This window comes from Grampus griseus, assembly GCF_964374135.1.
Source record: "Grampus griseus genome assembly, chromosome: 3".
Lineage (NCBI taxonomy): Eukaryota > Metazoa > Chordata > Mammalia > Artiodactyla > Delphinidae > Grampus > Grampus griseus.
In genome coordinates, this window is record NC_139019.1 from 75,888,176 (window position 1) to 75,914,070 (window position 25,895).

Sequence of the window (25,895 nt, forward strand, 5' to 3'; positions counted from 1 at the left end):
GCATTTAAAAATATTGTTACTTCATTTAAAGTTTAGGTGGTCTAAGGTGATCTAATACTGAAATTGCACCAACTGCATACTCTCCATTCTTCCTCAGATGAACACCGAGGGCAATGATCTAATTATGTGATTAGTATGCAAAGAGCAAAATGAGATTGATGAATTGGCGGCAGGGAGGGGAGATTTTAATTATCAAGATTTAGAACTTACATTTCTCTGTTAAAATTTGAGAAACAAAAATACCAGTCACATTAGGATCCACTGAAGTCCCCAGGCTGTGCTTTTCATGCCATGTTTAACTACTTCTGTCATTATTAACTAAAATTTATATTTCATTTTACAACCCACATTGTCATGTAAATTTAGGTCTTTATTTCAAATGAAACAAGTTAATTTTCCTGTGGACCCTTTTGCCATTTATAGCTCTGATAAATATAAAATTCACAGCAAACTAGCCAAGGCCTTCTTTTCCCTAGAGTTTCTAATAATAACAATAACAGAAAACAATAATAATAAAACACCTGGAATTACGATAATGAGCTCTAAACAAAAGTGGTGATTTTAATATGGAGGGCAAGAAAAGCAGAATAAACTCTTCAAGAATCCCAGGGAAGACTTGTCCTAAATTATAATTATAGATATTTAGTTACACTTCAGTGTCCATCAAGACAAGAGGTTGGCAAGTGAGGGAAAGTGCCATTTTAAAAGTGCTAAAATTATAAAGTAACAACAAATGGAAACAGAACGAAAGCCAGAGGTATCAAGTTGATGAAGGAAAATAACTGAAGTTATTCTGAATGATGAATTGTTGAACTATTTCTGCTGAGGTTTTGAATTTATTAAGTAGCAAGATCCATTGGTAATATTGTTTTTAAATCTATTTTTTGCCTCGAAAAAACCAACAGACTAAGAAAATTTCTCCTCAAAGATCAAAAATCCTTCTGTCAATCTAAGAGTTAATGAGATTTTAAATTAAAAAATCTAGAACATGTATTCTTTTTCTCAGAGAAATAAAACTACAGTTCATTTTTTCCCATAACAAATGAATATGATGCTATTTTTCACCCTTCTATGTAACATAAATCACAGAAATCTTCAATGTCTTTGCCATCAGAAAAACAAGGATAGCCACTGAACTTTTATTGAAAGTGGTATCTTTTGTTAGCCTTAATACGTACAGGCCTTTAAATCCATTGCGTGTTATTTTAATTCAGCAATTCTATGACACTCAAGACATTCACAATAGATTGGAAATTGTGAAGCCTGAGATTCCAATGTCAAAGTCAAGCCAGGTAGCAGTATTATTACACAGCATGTTTTTATAGGTGTATAATTTCCTTTTATGAATACCTCTTTGGGCATTTAAGAGGTAAAAAATGAATAAATTCATAAGTAAACAATTTTCATAGACTTTCCTGGTCAGACTGCAATCCGGTTATCAAAGCTGTGGCTCTCGGATGCCTCCGTCAAGTTGACTAAGCCTATCGATGTGTCATTGAAAACAGGGATGTGAAGTAAGTAGAACTGCACACCGAAACACAATTTTCTGGTTCCTCAAATAGATGTTCATATCATTTATACTCATTAAACATAAATATAATCCCCCTGCCACTCCCACTGTCCTTTCAAATATTGTTGAAGGGAGAGAGACAAGGTCAGCTCCCCAGAGGACCCACCAGGCTGAAGCCTGGCCTTGCTTTGTCTTTTATTTTTTTTAGAAATTTTACCTTAAGTGTTTCATATGTGTGTGTATGTTTGTAGATATGTATATATAAATACATGCATATGTGTGTATATATTGCTGTCAACCAGGGCTTGTCAACCAGTCCTTACAAAATTATGATTTAATTTCACTGTAAACATTTAGGGGGCTTTAAAACCAATAAATCTCCTCCCGGTCACACTCAATTTAACATATATATACACATACATACATATGTGTATATATATATGTATATCTAACATATATACATATATGTGTTAAATATATCTGATATACATTATATGTGTGTATATATATATATATATATATATACCTTTGAATTAAAAAGCCATGTAATGTGTGAACGAACCCTTAGCTCCATCATCCTGGAGTCAAGTTATATTAGTTCCCTTCCCTTTGATCAGCCCAGAAAGGGTCTTGGGAAACCATCAGCTGACTTGGTAGCACACATTAGCAATGTGAAGGCCAGTCTATGACCCCAAATTAAACATCTTAGAGCTAGCACGCAGGCATTATGGAATCCATCTTCTGCCTGAGATTACATTTTGTCCTTTCACTTTGTGCCAACTCATCCAGATTCTCTCCCCAAAGGACCCACAACATTTTAAAAATTCAACATGAGTGGTCAAATAAATGTAATGCCATTGTTACAGAAATCCCTGTAGTTATGAATTACAATACATAAAAATGTATGATATCTTATACCTATGGGAAAACCCTGTCAAAACAGCAAGAAAAAAATCATCTCAATATAAAATTTAATTATGGCGCCATGTATTTTGAGGGGATAATCAAATATTTACTGACATTAAGCTATCTCTATTTTAAATAAACTTACTACAAATTTTAGGAGTGTAATTAATTGAGGTAAAAATACAGTCCTTTAGAATGCAAATGCTCATGCTATTAGCCCTTTGTTTATTGCAGCATTGTGGACTCTTATAAGCCCTAATTATGAGGTTGACTTTATAGCATTTCCAAATAACAGAAATTTGGGGGGACAAAATTAATAGTAAGTATTTTTAAAAGAATTTTATATTTCCTTCAAAAACATGTAAGCAACTAATTTGTTCAAATACATAGGCAGAATCATTTGAAATGAGACAGCAAAGAAAAGCCATTTTGGTCATTCACAGTTGAGAAAGTCAATGACCAATAAGATTTTCAGTTTTTGCAATTTTTTAAGGATCATCATCTACGTATTATCAGGATATGAGGTCTTTGTAGAAAGGACATGATAATTGTTAAATAATGACTTTTTTCCCCACTATGTCTGACTGTGTGAGACACTTAAAAATGTGTTAATCTGTTTCTCTACCGTTTCTTAAATTAAAGCACTTAGAGGTTTTCACTGATGCATTTTTAATGTGTCATCCAAGGTGTCAGGTTTAACTATGCCCTGCAGACTTACAGTGTTGAGAGTGTTCTCTAGTTTAAATTAACAATATCCTTGCCAAAAGTCTTATTATAAATTGTCTCATTCAACCAGTGAATAAAGTGTTTTATAGTTCATTAAAATTATGCTAAGTGATTAAAATAAAATCTTTATAAAAAAGATATATTACTAAAAAAAATAAGCCATCAAGTAACAGAAGATATGCTAATGAGATGTCATCACATAGTCATATTATATTATTCAAAGGATGAACTCTCTTTAAAACAATTTTCAACTGTTATTGTTGGGAATAGAAATTGCAATGTGTATGTCTTTATATTATCACAATGGTTACTTCTCATAGAATTAAAGTGATTTATTGAAAGCACATAAGTTTATTATCATACCCACTGATAAACTCATTCTTCTATGTTAAAACACACACAATGTAGTATAAAATCATTTCTGCTTGCCATCTATAGAGGCAATTATTTCATTATTTATTTTCCATTTTTTGTTGGACCCCCACAGAATTTATTCACAAAATTCATATACACCTTCTCTTCCAAGCTCATGAAACTTTCTTGTTGAATAATTTAGCCTTATAATAAATTATCAATGATAAGCTTCTTCTAAAGAATAAAATATTACAATAACTCAAAGCATCATCATTTCTCTGCCAAAATGCATTTTGTCACCGAAGTATAATACTTTGACCAGGATAATTATCCAGTTGCCCAAGTTTATGGAGACATCGATCCCTTCCTTCTTAAAATAACATTTTTCTACAACAGCTGAGTGTGGGCAGAATTAGAAATGTGCACAATGGAAAGTGTGCTTGTGGAAAACCAGAATGAATGTTTTAAAGGATGCTACTATCCCCAAAAGAGGAAACACTACGGAATCCGTAATTATTTACTGGCTAACACACCATTTAAATATAGCATGTACTTTATACATTCTTCCTTTTCAGGGGTAAGTTTAGGTGTATTTTTTTCCTACTCATTATTAGGTGGTAACACATGTACTCCAAATAATATCTAAGTCTGTCCTGAACAGCAATTACTCCTCAAGTCGGCTCTTCACCTCTCTTGTTTTCATTAGTAAATACAACCCCACATTATGTGATTGCCACAGATTAGATTTCCATAGCAGAAAAAATCTGCTATCGGCAAGACAATGCAAATGAAAAGCAGATATTTAAGTAATGGAAAATTCCATAAGCTGATGAAATTGTATACAGGGGAGATGTGCATATTAAAAAGCTAACAATGTCAATAAAGCACTTCCCCGCTCCATGGTTATATCACTTCTGCAAAAAACAAGCAAAGAAAAACTCCATACTGGAGAGAATATCTAACAACACTATCTGACTCTATTGAAGTCTTTGCCACAAAGTGTATAATTCTCAGATCTCACCTTCACCGTGGGTGCTCAAATACAGGCAGCATACCGAAGCCCTGCTATAAAAAAGTAGACCTCATTCCCAGAAACCAAGATTCCAAAGAAGAAAATGACCTATTTATATGAAAACTTCACCTTTGACTTTGAGCATAGTTCTATCAAATGTAAAATACTTGTATTTAAGTGTCATGCAAATAAATTATATTCTCTTTCCAAAAATAAAAGAGGAAAAATCTCACACAAGAATCTTTAAGGGGAAGGCTGAAATCATTAGAAAAGGGATGCATTTCCACAACACAGTAACACACGCAACTACACGTACAGTCATTTATCCCTTAGTTTCTCAGGAAGCACAATTTACTTGAACATTGTCCTCCCTCCTTCAATCCCTGGAGGAAAGAATTGGGGGAGCAGTCTCATTGTATGTGAAGGATGGCGGACTAGGTGGTAATTGAAATTTCAAACTTTCCCTGGATTTTGAATTTAACACTCTGCTCTTGTAACACTGATATGGATGAATACGGCATATGTTTTAGGGGACATTGACAAACTGAATGAATTATCAGGTATTCAGTACGTTCTCAATGGAAAAAAAAATGATTTTTTTCTACACAGCATTCAATATCCCCATTAAACTTTATAAAACTGAAAATCCCTTAGGCTAAAAACCCAAAAGCCATATTACCATGTACACTAAAATTAATCTCCCAATGAGTGCAGTTAGACACAGGGAATTCTGTGTCATCAACGGCCAGCTAGAAAATTCACCAGCTTGAATGTACAATTGGATTATTAGTAATTAAAAACTCTAAGAAGTTTAGACATAAAAATAGTAAAGAGTAGATGTTTATTTATTTATTTATTTATTGTAGATCAAAGACATGGATTTATGTTGACTGAATTGATCCTTAAAATTAAATTTAAATATAAATTAAATGAACTATTTAAAGAAGAATCTTTATGTTTCTTCTTTTACCTCACAATAAAATGGATTATTCCCACTAATACTAAAAACTATATAATATCCTGTTCTAGCATTACATGTTAACTACAACTGGAAGAGAGATATTGCTACATATTAATGGATTACAATGTTTTTACATAGATATAGTATAAGATAGACACAGAATGAAGAAAACCAAATTACCTGAATTTTTAAACATATATACTTTCAAGATAACACTAATTCTGAAGTACAATTACAAAGAAAAAAGTGTAATACAAATATGAACAGTGCAAACATTTCTTTAAGATTGTTGAAATTTTATTTTGGCCTGTAGAAAACATAGTGAACAGTAAGCCAGAAATATTCAGCAATTTTCCTTAATAAATGTTTTTAATTTTATTAAAACAATAAAGGTGATTTTTAATGTGGACCTGACCTTTCTATGATCCAAGTTATCTTTTGGTCATTAATTCTATAACAACTGGGAAGAAAGTTTTTACAGTAAGAAATACTTGTTAAAGCAATTAAGACATTATCATAACTAAAAAATCATTTTGATAAGTATTTTCTTAATTCACAATAATGAAAGTGACAAAATCAAAGAAAAATTTAAGTAACAGCATGATTCAATCAGAATGGAAGAAAAAAGATTGTCATGTTCCAGGGTCTAAGAAAATGAATCACTATTCAAAAGGAATACCAACTTTTAAAAATAGCAATTTGAGCAAAAAAGATTTTCACAAATAAAATCCCTTTGATTTATTCCAAGGAGTAGTCATACAAAAGTCAGTTTCATCTTGATATTTATTTGTGTCCAAGAGTGGTATCACCACTGAACAAATTAGAAGCTTAGTTTATATCTTATATATTTTACAAGTTATAAGAAGAGCCAGAGCTTGGTAAGTTATAGGATCCATAAACTCCTCTCACTCCAAAGAGCTATTTATTTCTTGAAGTGAGAAGAGAAAATGATGGAAAATTGTTCTCATGATACACTCCAAAGATGTAACAATAAAGGGATTTTTGAGTTTAGAAAATCTTAGACTCAGTTTTCAGTGAACAAAAAACAGTAAATTACAGGGATCTTCCTTCTCTCTGGAGTTGTCCCTACCCTAATGCCATTATTTTATACCTGATCTGGAGCAAAGGCATTTTCTAGACCCTGTGGTACAGAGAACAGAAACCAGATGTTGCGAATGATGCTGAGAAGTGACCAGAGATTAGCAAGAGGATGATTTGGATGTGATTGATCAGTGTGATTTCTATTTACTTAAAAAGCATCACATGGTTTGCTTAAAGTTTATGGGGAAAAAAAACAATTGAAGAGTGATGAAATCCTGAGGTATAGTTTAACAAGGTATGAGAGAGATTGGGAAAGCAGCTGATAGTGCTTCTCAACAAGAAAAGCTGAAAGATCACATGCTAAGTGTTACCTTACTTGATCTTTTCCAACTCTTCCTCATTAGCATTGTCTGTAAATGAAATAAAGCATTTTCATTATCTTATCACTCAAGTACAGGACAGGGCAGCCAATTGTTTTCTGGAGGAAGCTTGACATTTAAACAGCAAACGGTTTCCAGCAACAATTATACAAGACAAAAATTGTTTTTCACGTACACGCAGCTAGAAGAAGCACCTTTAACATTCAAGCAGTCTTTCTGGTAAGAGTTCATTTCCTTTATTCTTTTGTACAAAGAGATGGGACAGTATATTTTGAATAGAATGGAAAATTTGAAATATCTTATTGATAGGAAAAAAACACACTAAGTCTCCCAATTAGCAATTGTTACTTTTGGTGGTGGAGGCTGATGATGTGCCATGACTTTACAGGGTGTATAATAACTTTTCTCTTCAAACTCATTCAAAGTCCGTTGCATTGGCAGCATCTTAGAATTGTCTCTGCTTCCAGTTAATCTTTAATTACATCAGGGTTGACAAATGCTTTCAACTGAGAAAAAGTGCTGCATATCATGATGGCTATTAGTGGATCTTCCTGCTAAATGTTTAGCCATGATATATCTTTTAAACTAGTTTTTTTGTGTCATAGTAAGAGATATTTATGACTTCAAGTTTTAATTAAGGTTGATGGAGATTTGTGATGAGTGCCCAAGATCACTGGTCTCTTGCATAAAGTAACTCATAAAAATCCAATGGCTTTTAATTTCCTCTCCAGTTTAAAAAAAATTCTCAATGAACACTGAGGTATTAACTTCCTGATAACCTCTTTACCCTCTCTTAGCTTTATCATTACTTTTAAGGCAGATGAGGGAATATCTGGAACAAAGAATACAGCTTATAGAAATGCTTGCCATATTTATATATCAAGGAAGTACACTCATGCCTTTAAGGACCCTATCTCCTTCAGCAAAATTCACTATAAAGCAAGACCATTTCAGAAACCACTCATAAATTACAAAAATACAAAAAAGGAAAGATTTTAATATAAGAGTAAGTCATTTAGTAGGCAACCTTTGGCCTAAACCAAGACAAAGGAATTATGTAGAGGTTCTAGAAGGGGAAAGGAGAAATTTCATAAAATTGTCAAGGTTAAGGATACATTCCTCTTTTCTGCAGACAGTGGTTTTATAGGTTACATTTTCTCTATATACACCCTGTGTTAGATATTGACCAAAATATGGAAGAGAAATAGACTTCCTAAGGTTACAACAGTTCCCAATTTTTTTCAAATGGAGTCAGGAACTGCAAAGTATTATTTTATATTTTTTCTAAGTACTAATGTCCAATTTATTCTGAAGCAAAACCCACCATCGGGTTAGGGCGATGGACGTTTAATAGATGTTCGTTGTTGATGTTAAATGAGTTAGTCGTCGTCATCACCACCACCACCACCACTTTCTCATCACTAAAAGGCAATTGGACACGAAATACTTTTGTGGTATGCCACATTCATAAAAACTGCCCCGTGAAGAGTCAGGCAATAAATTTTCAACTTTCTCAGAAAGCAGCGTTTCAGTGAACAAAGAATGATAATTCCTAGGGACAATGTTCTGAGTCAAATTAGGTGAGAACAATTAACATAAGTAAATCAAAAAGGAAAATCTCTTAACTCATGGCCATTTATCATCATCAACTAGTATCAAAGAATCTTACAAAGTTCCATTTGGTAAGAAATGCTACTATGAAAAAGGGGCTAAGAACATGAGGAAGAGTTGACTCTCAGGGCAACACTATTCAATATTACACAGATTCACTACTGCTGGTCAAAGCCACATCCCCCCACTCAAAACTACTGCACGCGATTAACCTTCCACATGTAAAGCAAACTATAGGGTTGGTATTTTCCTGTCTTTCAAAATCAGTCTTACAAACAAGATGCATGGTATTATTTTTCAGATTGGGACACTGATACAAACAAAAGGTCAGTGATTTCCCTACGTACCAGTATGAAAGATTTGGCAGTTACAGGGACCAATTCATTATTTTCCTGGTTCAGTTTCTAGGAAACTGGGTTTCTAGGGTTAAAGTAGATTCAGTAAAACTGGAATCAGTATAAAAGTTTTCTAAAAAGTGAATTTAACAGACATACTATTAACATTGTTACCTTTACTAACTGTGGGACACTTAGAGAAGAAAGATTGGGGAATGTTAAAAATAGGGGATGAAGCAAATTATAGAAAAATAAGATTTATTTTTTGCTATTTGATCTTAACTTCAGCTGAGAAACATATGAATTTGTTTTTGAAAGTGTCATTATCTAATATTATAGTACCTTCAAATTCTTTATTAGCAACTCAACTTTCTTTGAAGCCCAATAAATGGAATAAGTAGCATAAAAATATGGCCTATGAGCTGCAGAACTGATTATGTTTTTAAAAGATTCCACAATCTCAATCCATTTTTTGCTTTTCCCTTTTGTTGCAATGATTTTTTTTTAGGCAATTACATGACTACTATAGATATTAAAAAAAAATCACAGAATGGCTAAATACTATGGTAGATACATATTATAAAACATATATATTAACTGTTTATAGGTGGATATTTTTTCAAATGTTAGCCTATGGAATAATTCAGAAATTTTTCAAAAATAAACCATAGAGAAAAATATATTTTTTGAATTCACTAAAGATCAACTGAGGTTAATTCATATGTTTCTTAAAAGTTTTTACTTTTTATCTTTAGCCAAGCAATTTGTTAGGTCTAGGTTATCTAAGAGAGTGTGTAACACAAATTAACTCACTTTTATTTCATAAATCCTCCAATGAAGAAAGCTGTGGATTGAACTCTGCTAGAAAAAGAGCCAGAAAGAACTCAAACACACTATCAGACCAAAATACCATATATATAGGACACACATATATGCACTACACACTTTTGCAGGATCAAACAAACAGGGCATGCATTCAAAACAATGACAGTTGTGTCATGCAAGTCATCAACATGCCCCCCAAGAAGATTTTGGTTTCTCATACATACAACACTGAAAATTAAAAAATATATATATATGTTCACATCTGGAATCTTTTAAAAAAGACTCAATCATGACTCAATGGAGAATATTTTAATATAAGCAACTATGAAATACTTTTGCTATGACTCATATTTACTTCTTAATTAGCTATAATTAGATGTTCCATGTTTGAGGGGCTTTAGTAGATACAGTAGGCTGGTAGGGTTTTCAACTTGTTCTTCATTTTTACTGAGTTCTAGAACTGGCAATCCACACAAGGAGAAATCATCCCAACCACATGATTCATGGAACACACTGTCAGTATTAACAGTGACTTAAACACTCACAAGAAAACTGATTGAGAACTCTTAGCACTTTGTGATGCTAAGCCCTCTGTATTTCCAGTTACTCATTTCTTCCCACTTTTGATAGCATTTCTTTACATTAATGTTCTACTTCCTACTTGATGGTTAGGATTTATTTGTCAATGGCTCTTGAAATTCATATCATCCATTCTCCATGTTAATCCTTAAAAAATATTTAGCAAAGTCTACAAAACACAGGCATAAGAATAAACATGTGCTTTTCTGAACTAAAGTCTTAAGTCCCAAAAGCTTAAAATAGGTTATTTCTGAGCTAATAATCAAAGAGAACAGAACTCATAATTTTGCTGTGTGAAGGTCAATGTAAAATCATCCTCTATTCCTTCTCTATACATCATTCCGAATAGTAAGTGGACTTGTGAAGCATTTAGTAACTGATTTCTGGTTGGCTGCATTATGAGTCTGAATTTCTCTAAACAAGATTTGTTCTTGGATAATTTGTGGAAGTTCAGCATGTCATTTTCACTGCAGCAATATGTTATATATTTCAGGCATATAAAAATTTAATTTGAAGATACATTGGATAATTGACTGTTTTTAACCAAGAAATTTCAAATGTATTCCAGGGAAATATACTTAGCCAATACTAGACATGTTATCAAAAGAAAAAAATACATTGATGTGCTTCTAATTCATCGTCATCATTAGAAATCTTGAGAAGAGCAATATAGACTGATTTTAATCAGATTATCATTAATAGAATAATTTTAAGAATTCAATAGGAAAATTAAATCATTATCTCCAATATTGTTTGTGACAACCTCAGGGATTTGAATATGGAACTAAGAAGGAAACTTAAAATACCTTTCCCTGGACCTTTGAAGCATCCCATCAAGCATTCTCTAAGAATCCTCTTAGAGGTTCATCCACAGCCTACTGAATAACCACTAGGTACAGAAAGCTGGACTAGGTTTTGAGAGGAGTCATCATAAGAAAGGTAATCAGAAGCAATAATTTATATATATATAAATATTTATGAATTATTATTTTTAACCAGGAGTGATGGGCTATAGGACAGAAGTGAGGTGAGGTACAGTACAGGTATATTTTAGGTAGGAAAGGTCACATTGAAGAAAGCTTGGACTTGAGAGGAGGTCAGCTGTGTAGGAGTCTGTATGGCTGCATAAAGGTTAAAGGTTACAAGTGAGGGAACATATGTCACTCATTGGAGAGTCTTAAAGCCCTTCATCAGGAGTTTCCATTTCATTAGAGAAATAACCACACGTCACTGAACACTTAGAAGAATAAAGAGGGAGTTATAGAACTTGGTACAATGCTTATAGATGCTCAATAAGTGGTTTTTTTTCAATAGATGCCTACAACTGGCATCTCTTAGTCAGAGTGTCAAAATCTCCTAACTAGTGTCGCTTGCCAATTTTAGAGATCTTAATTAATAAACAGCTCTAGAACTGCTATATAGACCGAAATAAACAAAGGGGAAAAAGCACAAATTTATGTCTTTGTTAGAAATTTTCATCATATAAAGTATATGCTTAGAAGCCCCAATCCCAATCTAGGAATCCTATTAGCCAGGATACTGGGGGTCCCAACAGAATTTCCTGTAGGGGACCTTTCATGCTTCCTCCCCTGTCCCTGCCCCAGCTGCTTGTCAACAACCAACCCCAGGCTCCTGGTTATTGATCACGTCCACAAGGAGGAGCCAGTATAGCCACACTGGTCACTCTTCTCACTGCTTCTCAGTTGTGGCTGAAGTCAAGAGAGCTCGCCAGCCAGAGGCGAACTGCTGTACCTATTCTGAGGCACTGGCCCCTGATAAGCCACTTGCTTCTCTGGTGAAGAAGAGAGAAGCCAGGTGAGAGTCCAACATGGGAAGGAAGAAGACACCGGTTTTCAGTTGCTGCAGCAGAATCAATCCAGTGCTATTTGGGACTGTGAAGGGGGAGGCATGAAGTAAGGCAAGCAAATGAAAAATACTCAGCAGTAAAAGATTTTTTTCCAAAAAGCTAGGGTAGCCAAAGAAATCTGAACCAAGAAAATGGCATGAAGATTTCAGGAAGAACTCTTTGTGTTAAGGGTGAATGTGGCTGGAGAGATACGATAAGGAGAAAGAAAAAGGAAGAAAAGAAGATTAGTAATACCAGATTTTTGATGTGTAACTGTTTCATGTAACCTGTTTTCGTTCCTATTTGTGTTTGATAAATCACTGACAACCACTATAATATTTTAAAATGATCTTTTCTAAATAGAAAGACAGTGTGCCTAAATAAGTTTGAACAGCAGTGGAGATTGAAGGGTTTTTGCGAGAATGGTTGAAGAAAAACGAATGTCAGGAACTACCTTGCCTGTGCTGACATATATTTGTGTGTAATTTAGAACAACTCAGCAGCCTCGTCGTAAAGTCTCTTGATACTAACTTAATCCCTCAAACCCTCAGTTTGGTGTTAGAGTATTTAATAAATATGATTTTAATGTAAAAAATCAGCAGACCCTCCATCATCAAATCACCCAAATGACTAAAACAGCTGCCATATCATTTGAATCCCCAGTAATACTGGCAGTTTGGATGGTTTGGAGACATGTCCTAAGACCTCAGGCACTTAGGTATTTTCATTTATGGTGTTGTCCTTCATTAAAATAACAAAGGATCCCCCCCCAAAAAAATATTCTATCACCAAGTTTTGTTGATTTTACCTCCTATAGATAAACTTAATTTCTTTCCATCTCTACCTCTTGACAATTCTAATCCAAATCTCCATCATCTTCCACCAGGATTTTCAAAATAGCTCCTAGGCGGTCTCCAAGCATTCATTCTTACACTTTCATCTGTTTTCTACAATGCAGCTACACAACAAAAGGCGAATAAAATGATGCCACTTCCTATTTACAGACTTTTCAAAGGCTTCCCATTGCTCTTTGGGGAAAGACCACAAACCTTAACATGGCCAACAGTCCCTATGCAGTCTGGGAGTCTCCCTTTCACTGTCATCATGCACCAGGATCTTTCACGCTCTGTTTGCTTCCACCTTCTCCAAGCTCCAGTACTTTTTCAATTCTTGGAGTGCACCTTGGTTTCTCTAGCCACAGGGCCTTTGCATGTGCTATTTCCTCTGCTTGAAATATTTCCTCTCTTCCTGCGTTTTTGCCTTTATCAACTTCTATTCACACTTCAGACCTCATCTCCCATTTGACTTCCTTGGAGAATTCCTGTTCCCGACTAGAACAAATTCTCCTATATTTGCTCTACAGCAGCATACACCTCTCTTTTATGGCACTTAAAACAGTTGTCATTTTACATTTCCTTCCATGATTATTTGATTTCTGAGCTCTCCACTGGATTTCAGTTCTACTGTATCCAAAGGGTCTGGCACAGGATTTGGCTTATAGTAGGTTCCTCGTGAATACCAGGATTATTTGAATAAATGAACACTTATACTTTATTCCTGTGTATGGATTAGCCAGCTAGCATATACTCCTTGGCTTGCACTGGATGAAATAATATATTCTGAATTGGTGACTTTTAAAATGATGGGCTTTTATTTCTAAATGGTCTCTGTGAAAAAATGTCCTCATACACCCTTCCATCTGCGCATATGGGCCTATGCCTGTGCACATACATTCTTTTACAGTGCTACGTTCTCCAAGTAGGTATTATTTGATAGTACTTGTTCGAAAAGAAAATCTTCTTCCTCACTGAATGAAATATAGATACTTAAATCATTCTTTGCAAATATTACATATGTGCTCGTTGTTTAATTTTTTTAAAGGATAGAGGAAAATACCTTGAAAAGGGTGAATTTTTCAATGAGTTTAAAACACTTCCAAATTTGAAATTGTAATTCACTATTTTTATTTATAATCTAGGGAAAAATGCCAGTAATACCTTTCCAGCAGAAAACATATACCAACTTTAATCATGCATTATTTTAAACCAGCAATACACACATTGCTGAAATAGAGTATTTAAACTTGCCTAAAAAATTATGTCTACTCCTAAAATGTGTTGCAGTCAGAACTAGTGAGAATAGCTACCAGTATGTGAAAGTACCCTGAGTCTAATAAATAAATTCTGGTAAATTGTGGCAGAAAGTGCACTGGCAAGCATACCGATGCAGGTCAAACCTGATATTTTTTAACGTCACTTCAACAGTGCTGGAGTAATTAGCTCCTCTGTATCCCTTGTCAGTTTCTCATAGCAGCATGGTGTGCAAGGAAGTACACCCAGCCAGGGCTGGAAAATGGGTAACACCGATAAGGAAGCCCATCAAGAAGATGAAAAGTACACATTAATCATTCATCAAACAAATACCAGAAAGCAGGAACTCTATTGTAATTTCACCTCATTTTCTTTGTTATGGTACATCTGACAATATAATCAAAATAGTAAGGTCTGGACACCTCAATGTGGAAAAATATAATCTCTGAATAAATACCACCATTTGCTACAAATAACAGTCTGAAATTGGAAAATAAAATAATGATAAAAGATGCAAACGTATCCCTTATTTATAAGAGGTTCTGATCTGGAGAATAAAATAGGAAATTTGAATTCAAAAAATACAATACAACTAGACTACTGATACCCAGGATACTCACAGAAACAAAGAACAGGCCAGATCTTCTTATGCTGTTTCTCTTTAATATTACCTCTGGGTTCAGAGAAGGCTCACGACATTCAAACAAGTGAGCTACAACTAGGCTGAGGGGGAACTTACCACATCCCTGTGTTCTCCTTCCTTAGGGGTAAGGACGACTGAGAGCAAAATGATTCCAAGATCATGGTCAGGATAGCGGGGATCTTTCAGTGTGACGGTCACATCCGTGGGCCTATGATATAAAATATTAAGATTTTGAGCATGAAGGAAACCATCAGCAAAAGGCAAACTACTGAATGAGAAAAGATAGTTGCAAATGATATATCCAATAAGGGTTTAATACCCAAAATATATAAAGAACTCATACAACTCAATATCAAAAAAACAAGCAATTTGATTTAAAAATGGATAAACATGTTTCCAAGAAAGACATGCAGATGGCCAACAGACACATAAAAAGATGCTCAAAATCACTAATTATCAGGGAAATGCAAATCAAAACCACAATATTGTCACCTCACACCTGTCAGAATGGTGATTATCAAAAAAGCAACAAACAATAAGTGTTCGTGAGGTTGTGGAGAAAAAGGAACACCTGTATACTGTTAGTGGGAATTTAAATTGGTGCAGCCACTATGGAAAATGATATGGAGGTGCCTCAAAAAATTAAAAATAGAACTATCATATGATCCAGCAATTCTACTCCTGGGTATCTATCCAAAGGAAACAAAAACAGCAATTGAAAGAGATACATGCACCCCTATGTTTATTGCAGCATTATTTACAAGAGCCAAGATATGGAAACAACCAAAGTATCCATTGATAGATGAAAGGATAAAAAAGATGTGGTATTTATGTGTATATATATCTATATATGTATATATATACATACATACACACACACACACACACACACACACACACACACACACAAAGGAATATTACTCAGCCATAAAAAGAGAGTGAAATCTTGCCATTTGCAACAATACAGATGGACCTGGAGGGTATCATGCTAAGTGCAATAAGCCAGACCAAGACAGATAGCATATGATTTCACTTATATGTCAAATCTAAAAAACAAAACAAATGAAAAAACTAAACAAAGCAGAAACAGACTCATGGATACACAGAACAAACTGTTGCCAGAAGGGAGGGGAGTGGGGGAATGGACTAAATAGGTGAAGGGAATTAAGAGGCATAAACTTCCAGTCATAAAATAAATACACAGGGATATAACATACAGCATAGAGAATATAGTCAACAATGTTGTAATAACTTTGTATGGTGACAGATGGTTACTAGACTTATTGAGATTATTTTGTAATGTCTATAATTGTCAGAGCCACAATGTTGTATACCTGAGACCAATACTGTATGTCAACTATGCTTCAATAAAAAATAAATATATAAAATAAAAAAAGATTTTGAACTGTCATTAAATGAATAAGCCAAAATATATACTATATATATATATATATATATATATATATATTTAACATCTTTATTGGGGTATAATTGCTTTACAATGGTGTGTTAGTTTCTGCTTTATAACAAAGTGAATCAGTTATACATATACATATGTTACCATATCTCTTCCCTCTTGCGTCTCCCTCCCTCCCACCTTCCCTATATATATATATATATTTTTTAACATCTTTATTGGAGTATAATTGCTTTACAATGGTGTGTTAATTTCTGCTTTATAACAAAGTGAATCAGCTATACATATACATACATCCCCATATCCCCTCCCTCTTGCATCTCCCTCCCACCCTTCCTATCCCACCCCTCTAGGTGGTCACAAAGCACCAAAACTGAGTTATCTGTAGTGAGGTGAATGGACCTAGAGTCTGTCATACAGAGTGAAGTAAGTCAGAAAGAGAAAAATAAATACCATATGCTAACACATATATATGGAATCTAAAAAAAAAAGTGGTTATGAAGAACCTAGGGGCAGGACAGGAATAAACATACAGACGTAGAGAATGGACTTGAGGACACAGGGAGGGGGAAGGGTAAGCTGGGACGAAGTGAGAGAGTGCATGGACTTATATATACTATATATTTTTAAGAAGAAAAAAAATTTTGTCTTCCTTTAATTTCCTGGTACAATTTTTGTTGTTATTAAAATAACATCAATATATTAAGTTGTCCAATAAATCATGGGCCAATTGGGTATACTTGGATTCACTGCCTAAGTTTCAGCTCTTCATGGGGTTCTAGAAAGGCTGTGGGGTTGCTGGAAAGGCTAAGGAAGTACAGCAGTATTAAGAAAACTGTAAGGCCCTTCTCTGTGATCTCTAAATACACAGAGAGCAATAGCAGCTATTTTCTATAAATTTGAGTCCAACAACTCAATGACGGTCTTTTACTGACCACTACCTTCCTTTTAGTTCTTTAAGATTTTTTTTTCTTAATCAGAAGTATGATTTAGAGTAAATAAACAAGTGGGAGAAGAGGAAAATATAAAATATAAATTGCCTGATGTACATTATAAATATACTTTAAAAACAACGTATAGTTATTTGAAGAACTTCTATTTAAAATAATGCTTCTATTTTTGGCTATTTAAACCTATGCCTAAATTTTTAGATTCAGAAATGCAAGGAAACCAGCACTTAGAAGAGGTGATCAATACTTAGAAGGCTTCAGAATTAGATAAGTATCTCTGAGGAAGAGATTATGAATTGCGCAATATTACCCACAGTAACTTTTAGAAAATAATGTAGAATACACATTCAGTTGATAATGTGTAGGTAATATCTTGTTTACATATTTCAATTAATATTGAACAAATAGGGGTTCATGCCCTCCATAAGCCTAAGGGACTGTGGAACATTCAGCACCACACTTGAATCCTGAAATGTTGGCAAATTAGGAATGTTCCCTTGCTTGTTCAATCATTTATTCATTTAATTCACAAAACATGAATTGAACATATGTGATACTAGGTTCTGGGTAAAAACCAGCAGTCAAGACCAAAGATAAGACACTTGTCTTCATGGAGCTTAACATTTAGTAAATGATACTGTTGGATTCTAGTACTGGGGAGAGGGCTTGATGGGGAAAGTGGTCCAAATAAAAACTTTCAATCCTGGCTGCACCTCAGAATCAACTGGGAAGCTTTTAAAAAGTGCATAATCCTGCACTCTGTCCATAATGATTCTGGTTCTATAGATTGTGGGTGGTGTCTGGAAATCTATACATTTATAAAGGTCCCCAAATAATTTGGGGGAACCACAGGTACCTTTCAATGCTAAGATTTTACAATACTAGGACACTCTTTCAAATGATGCTTAATTTACCAATTCAAGAAATGGTGTTATGAAAAATATGAACAGTTTTTTGATGTCAGAGGTTTTAATTGAAACATAAGTAACCTATCAAATTGATAATATACATAAGTTACAATAGTTGTGAATGCAAATTGCTCCAATATTAATTTAGTTATAACTAATCATTGTGTTTGATGATAACAACTTGTTCCTTTTATTTTAACAGATGCATATTAGGCATTATAGTATATATGTATATATATATGTACATACACACATATGCATATATATACACACATATACACATATGTATTTATATGGGGTTACAATTTGATTTGGTTCATTTTCCTGTAAAAATGATTACATATAAAAATTAATAGCCAAAACTTCATTACATTTTATAATGGTTACATGATAAAGATTTAAGAACATTTGTAATTCTTTATGATGCTTATTTATTATTTTTTTTCAAAAGCAATACCTTAATGCATTATATAGTAGCGTAAGTATTTATACGGCTACTATTATTATCCATCTGTCTACATCCAGAGGGTACTGATTTCTTTTTTTTTTTTTCCGGCCCCACTGCATGGCTTATGGGATCTTAGTTCCCCAACCAGGGATTGAACCTAGAACCCAGGCCCTTGGCAGTGAAAGTGGGGAGTCCTAACCACTGGACTGCCAGGGAATTCCCATGTTGATTTCTATACATAGAATGTAATGGCATACACAAATATGTGATTTTCTTTTTTTTTTTTTTTCGGTACGCGGGCCCCTCACTGTTGTGGCCTCTCCCGTTGCGGAGCACAGGCTCCGGATGCGCAGGCTCAGCGGCCATGGCTCACGGGCCCAGCTGCTCCGCGGCATGTGGGATTTTCCCAGACCGGGGCACGAACCCGTGTCCCCTGCATCGGCAGGCGGACTCTCAACCACTGCGCCACCAGGGAAGCCCAATATGTGATTTTTAAAAGTGGTAATTTGATGTTTATGTGGTTTTGAGGGGAGGGTATAGTTAGCTAAATACATAAAATAAGTAATGTGGTAAAATAAACACCAAATGCTTATACATAATCTTTTGGTTTTTTACCCATCTGATATGTTTTTTTCCATTTAAAATTATTTTTCACCAGTAATCTATCTTTAATAGAGAAAAAGAAAAAGTTATGCTCTGTGATTAAACCTAGTAATTTGCATACCCTTATGCAGAATCTACAGAGAAAATAACCGTGGCCTTTACGAAGAACAGCACAGCCCAGTCTAGCTGGAGCTCAGTTTCATGATAACGGACCACATACGACACCACCTAGGACTTCCTTCAGCCATGGTGAGGCGGGGAGCAAGCAATCACCCCGAGGTCAGGCCTGCTAGGCTCTGGGTTGGAATGAAGAACACATAGGAAGTATAGAAAAGGCCATGCTTTTGTCCAGTCTGAGGCACAGATGACCATTGGAAGACCACCAATAAGCTGCCACTGTGCTCAGACTACAACATATAAGGAGTTCTACTATTTATATTTCATCTACATTTAAAATATAAAGTTGTGATCTGACCCATTACTCTGCTTTCCACTATTCCTGCCACATGATATAACATGATCATCTAAACCAGCGGTCCCCAGCGTTTTTGACACCAGGGACCAGTTTCATGGAAGACAATTTTTCCACAGACCGGGGATTGGGGGGTGGGGGATGGTTTCAGGATGATTCAAGTGCATTACATTTATTGTGTACTTTATTTCTATTATTACTACATTGTAATATATAATGAAACAATTATACAACTCACCATAATGCAGAATCGGTGGGAGCCCTGAGCTTGTTTTCACTTGCCACTCACTGATAGGTTTTGGGTTTTTTTTTTACATCTTTTTTGGATTATAATTGCTTTACAATGTTCTGTTAGTTTCTGCTGTACAACAAAGTGAATCAGCTATATGTATACCTATATCCTCTCCCTCATGAGCCTCCCTCTCTCCCTCCCCATCCCACCCCTTTAGGTCGTCACAAAGCACCAAGCTGAGGGGCTTCCCTGGTGGCGTACTTGTTAAGAATCTGCCTGCCAATGCAGGGGACACAGGTTTGAGCCCTAGTCCGGGAAGATCCCACATGCCGCGGAGCAACTAAGCCCATGTGCCACAACTACTGAGCCTGTGCTCTAGAGTCCGTGAGCCACAACTACTGAGCCCATGTGCCACAACTACTGAAGCCTGTGTACCTAGAGCCTGTGCTCCACAACAAGAGAAGCCACTGCAATGAGAAGCCTGTGCACTACCACAAAGAGTAGCCTCCACTCGCCAGAACTAGAGAAAGCCCGCCCACAGCAATGAAGACCCAATACAGCCAAAAATAAACAAATAAATAAATAAATTTATTTTTAAAAAAAAAGCACCAAGCTGATCTCCCTGTGCTATACAGCAGCTTCATAAGTCTGCAAGCAATGGATTTATTATGGTCTCTGTGCAGTCAAACCTCTCTGCTAATGATAATCTGTATTTGCAGCTACTCCCCAGAGCTAGCATCACCGCCACAGCTCAACCTCAGATCATCAGGCATTAGATTCTTATAAGGAGCATGCAACTGTGCAACCTAGATTCCTCGCAAGTGCAGTTCACAGTAGGGTTCGCGCTCCTATGAGAATCTAACGCTGCTGATCTGACAGGAGGCGGAGCTCAGGCGGTAATGCGAGTGACGGGAGCGGTTGTAAATACAGATGAAACTTTGCTCGCTCGCCTGCCGCTCCCCTCCTGCTCTGCAGCCCGGTTCCTAACAGGGGTTGGGGCCCCTGATCTAAACCATCTCTTTAAAACCACCAAAGATGATTTGGCAGCCTCCTTTGCAATCCATTCCAGCACTACTGGACCTTTTTTTGTTTTGTTTTTTCGGTACGTGGGCCTCTCACTGTTGTGGCCTCTCCCTTTGCGGAGCACAAGCTCCGGACGCGCAGGCCCAGCGGCCATGGCTCACGGGCCCAGCCGCTCCGTGGCATGTGGGATCTTCCCAGACCGGGGAACGAACCCGTGTCCCCTGCATCGGCAAGCAGACTCTCAACCACTGCGCCACCAGGAAGCCCCACTGCTGAACCTTTTAAAACCTATTTTTTCTTCTGTAGTATTAATCAATTCTTAGCTCCTATGTTGAAATACATTAAAAAAAATAAAAGCCCATAATTTGGTGCAAGGAATGGTTAATATTTATAACATTAGTTATAACTAATCATTACTTTACAACTAGTCAAGCAATGATAAGTTAATGTAACTGAGTAAATACAACCAATCTGCCTCCACTTTCGGGCTACTCCTCGGTAACCTAGGACTACTGATGATGGCAAAATTAGATTCTACTTCGGCTTAAGTGATAAGAGTGCTGCTATTTTCGATGCATAGTGTACTCATCTTATTTCCTATGTGATGGCCTCATTCTTAAATTAATAATTATGATTAACATGTATCATCTTCTTTATGCCCCACTATAATCATACCATCAATGTGAGAGCAAGGAACGTGTCTTAATCTAGATTCCTGGTGCTCAGCACAGTCTGGGGGACAAAGAAAGTGTCTTAAGAATTTTTCTGCTGGGGACTTCCCTGGCAGTCCAGGTCCGGTGGTTAGGACTCCGTGCTTCCACTGCAGGGGGTATGGGTTCTATCCCTGGTTGGGGAACTAAAATCCCTCATTCTGCATGGCGTGGCCAAAAAAAAAAAAAAAAGAGTTTTTCTGCTGAATAGTTGTTGTCAAATGAGATAGTGAGGGAAGATGCTAAGTATTATTTCCACCAGGTAAGTGAGAAAGACATACTTGAGAAAGTCTGGCTAGCACAAAGACTCACAACCATAAATGACAGAACGGTGACTAGAACCCAGATCTACTGACACTTTCTGTTACACAGGCCCAGTTTCATAAAAAGGTGTAGTGATATTACAACAGTTCAAATGTTACCTGTTTAACTCCAATTGTGTGAGATCCAGAAAGGCTGAGCCCATAAAGTCATCCTGTAGTCCAAAGTCATAGTCAAATACCTATGAAGCCAAAGACACAGACATTATTATAAACAATTCCAATATAAGCTTTAAGTGAAAAACGTCTTCATTATAAAATACTGGTTGTCTATGTCACCAAAATCAATAAAATTTCCTAAGATTTATTTTTAAAATTTTATTTGTTTTTGTGTTTTGAAATACTAAGGTCTCACAAAACATTCAAAGGAAATTACACTTAATTTTATAATTAAAATTACTGATTTGTATAAAGTAGAACATCAAAGGTGATAACAAAATCAAATAAATTATAGTGAATCCTCAAAAATGTGGGAACCACAGGCTTATAATATTTTCCTCTCATTATAGATGGTCTATTAGCATTACTGAAAGGCAGAGTGAGTTGGTATGAAATTCAACAAATATGTCTTCCATACTGGGCTGTAGGTGATGAAGATATGACTCCAATTTCTTGTATTTTTCAGGTCATCAAAGATATATTCTCTGATATTATAGGACAATGCCATTTTAAACATACAAATAAGTAAACATTAAGATATTATGATTAAAGTACTTCATAAAGTTATTTTAAGGTTAAATTTTTATAATCACAAGCAATGATTAGGGCATAATATTAATGTGACGTTATAACAACAACAAAACAGAAAGAAAAAGAAAAGAATGCATTTCTTTCTTCTGTCAAAACTATTTATCTTCTTTGCGCCCTTCATGGTTTGTATTCATACTATGATGAACAGGACAGGCAATGTGCTTGACCTGCTGGACGCTACACTGAACAGCTGGGAGAGTCCATAAAAACCCAAATAGATATATACAGTTCAGTGAGGAGCACCATGGAGACAGAAGTGTAAGGCAATGTGTTGGGAGCTGATATTTTATTTTATTTTATTTATTTTTTGCGCAGGCTCAGCGGCCATGGCTCACGGGCCCAGCCGCTCCGCGGCATGTGGGATCTTCCCGGACCGGGGCACGAACCTGTGTCTCCTGCAACGGCAGGCGGACTCTCAACCACTGCGCCACCAGGGAAGCCCAATTTTTTAAAATTAATTAAAAAAAATATTTTTATTCAGGTATAGTTGATGTACAATATTATATAAGTTTTAGGTGTACAACACAGTGATTCACAATTTTTAAAGGTTATACTCCATTTATAGTTATTATAAAAATTGGCTATATTCCCTGTGCTGTATAATATATCCTGTAGCTGATTTATTTTATACGTAGTAGTTTGTACCTCTTAATCCCCTACTCCTATCTTGCCCCTCCCCCCTTCCCTTTCTCCATTGGTAATCACTAGTTTGTTCTCTATATCTATGAGTCTGTTTCTTTCTTGTTATATTTATTAGTTTGTTGTATTTTTTAGATTCCACATATAAGTGACATCATACAGAATTTGTCCTTCTCTGTCTGACTTATTTCACTTAGCGTAATACCCTCTAAGTCCATCTGGTTGTTGCAAGTGGCAAAACTTCATTCTTTTTTATGGCTGAGTAATATTCCATCACACACACATACACACACACATACACACACACGAACACCATATCTTCTTTATCCAACCATCTCCTGATGGACACTTAGGTTGTTTCCATACCTTGGCAATTATAAATAATGCTGCCACGAACATTGGGGTACATGTGTCTTTTCTAATTAGTGTTTTCATTTTCTTTGGATATATATCCAGGAGTGGACATACATCCATTTTAATGGTACAGTTCAATGAGTTTTGACAAATGTCTATGGCTATGCAACCACTGACACAGTCAAGGTGGAAGACAATTCCATAATTCCCAAAGTTCCCTCATGATCCTTTTCGACATTCTTCTTCCTCGCCTGCTCTGCCCTTGGCAAACACCGATCTGCTTTCTGTTTCATAGATTTGCTTTGTTTTTCTATAATTTCATATAAGAAACTACTGGTTACCAAGGGGGGAAAGGGGGGGTGGAATGAATGGGAGATTGGGATTGACATATATGTACCACAATGTATAAAATAGATAACTAGTGAGACCCTACTGTATAGCACAGGGAACTCTACTCAATGCTCTGTGGTGACCTAAATGGGAAAGAAATCTAAAAAAAAAGTGGATATACGTATACATGTAACTGATTCACTTTGCTGCACGGCAGAAACTAACACAACATTGTAAAGCAACTCTACTCCAATAAAAACTAATTTAAAAAAGTAAAAAACCCATGATGCTGAGTGATATAAGCATTCAATGAGAATATACATTTCAAGCTGATATTTTAAATTGGGAGTCCAGGAAGGCCTCTCAGAGGAAGTGTGATTTTGTAGAGATTACAATGATGAGAACGATTAAGCCATTAGAGTGACACTGGAATGGGAAGAGCGCACCAGGTGGAGGAAACAGCAAGTGATTAGCATGTTCAAGGATCAGCCAGCAGCCAGTGTGGCTGAAGCAGACTGAGAAAGATGGAGAGAGGAAGGAAGTTGGAGGGAGAGCTCAGAGCTAGATCAGATGGGGTCATTTCCAAAGAACTCTAAGTGAATGGGAGTTGGCTAATTTCCATCCATTTAAACATTTTCTTGCTCATTTATTTCCTTGGTCAACACTGATTAAATGCTTATTATGTGCCAGACACTGTGCTAGGTATTGAGTAAACTGTGGTGAGGAAATCTCACATTGTCAATGCTTATAGTTTAGTGAGGGAGGCAGATGTTAAACAAGGAAGTGCACAGGTGATAGAATTACAAACTTAGATGACTGTTGTAAAGAAAAGAACAGGGTACAAAAAGAAAAAAATTACATTGGGGATCAGGGAAAGCTTTTAAGATTGATAAAAGGGTTAATAGATGGAGTTTAGAGTTGTGTTTCTGACCTTTTCAAATAGAAAATCATTGTATTGCTCACTGGAGTAAATGAGCATAAACAGGTAAGTCTGCTCTTGAAAGGATGACCCAGACCACTGGACTCTCCAGGAGGTGAGAATGCACTGGGCTGAGAGAACCCGTAGCTCAGCATCCCTCTGCCCAATCCTTGACACAACAGTTAAAAAGCTCCAAGCTGGGGCTTCCCTGGTGGCGCAGTGGTTGGGGGTCTGCCTGACAATGCAGGGGACACAGGTTCGTGCCCTGGTCCGGGAAGATCCCACATGCCACAGAGCGGCTGGGCCTGTGAGCCATGGTCGCTGAGCCTGCGCGTCCGGAGCCTGTGCTCCGCAACGGGAGAGGCCACAACAGTGAGAGGCCCGCGTACCGCAAAAAAAAAAAAAAAGCTGAGGGAGTAGCATGTACAGAAGCCTTGTATCAGTTACTGTTTTCTTTTCTCTAGTACAGGTGTACTGCAATTTAAACAAACTTAATATGTAAAAAGTTGATATTAAAAAAAAAATAAATCCCTTGCTTTACAAAGGGATTCTTAAATTAGAAGAGTCACAAGGGATTTATTTAAGTTATAAGCTCCTCTAATGCCTTTTAAATTATTCAATTTATAGTCATTTGATTTACTTACAACCTTGCAGGAGTACATTTGTTGTAGAAAGCACAGCACTTCCGCAGTAAATATTCTCCTTGATCAATTACACTTCTGAACTTTAGTCATCTGCTCAGTGGCATATCTTATACAACTGACACCTTGGTATTTGCAAGTGGCTGCAGTAGTGTATTTTACAACATAAAATTTACACCAAAATTAGAGAAATTTCTCTTGTGCAATCTCTTCTGATTGTATCAGCCTTAAGGATTAAAATCTTGGGGTGACTACAGTGACATACAATCCATGAGAACACCTGGGATTCACCTACACATATGAAGTGGAAGGCTGTGAATCCAGTGAATTGATCGGCATAGACAGCCCAAATGGGCGAGT

General features: G+C 35.9%; 1 protein-coding gene across 16 annotated transcripts in view; it reads right to left on the bottom strand.

Annotated features, from left to right (window-relative positions):
• The window catches only part of MCTP1 (multiple C2 and transmembrane domain containing 1), a gene marked incomplete at both ends in the record, with an annotated part of 537,186 nt that overhangs the window by 234,344 nt on the left and 276,947 nt on the right, over window positions 1-25,895 (bottom strand). For 10 of the 16 annotated variants that reach the window (XM_082650520.1, XM_082650519.1, XM_082650511.1 and 7 more), the window contains 3 exons: window positions 6,882-6,920; window positions 14,916-15,027; window positions 22,005-22,084. In XM_082650520.1, the coding sequence (XP_082506646.1) occupies window positions 6,882-6,920; window positions 14,916-15,027; window positions 22,005-22,084 (231 nt within the window). The remainder of the gene's footprint in view (window positions 1-6,881; window positions 6,921-14,915; window positions 15,028-22,004; window positions 22,085-25,895) is intronic. The other 6 variants (XM_082650521.1, XM_082650518.1, XM_082650512.1 and 3 more) reach the window with 1 other exon arrangement.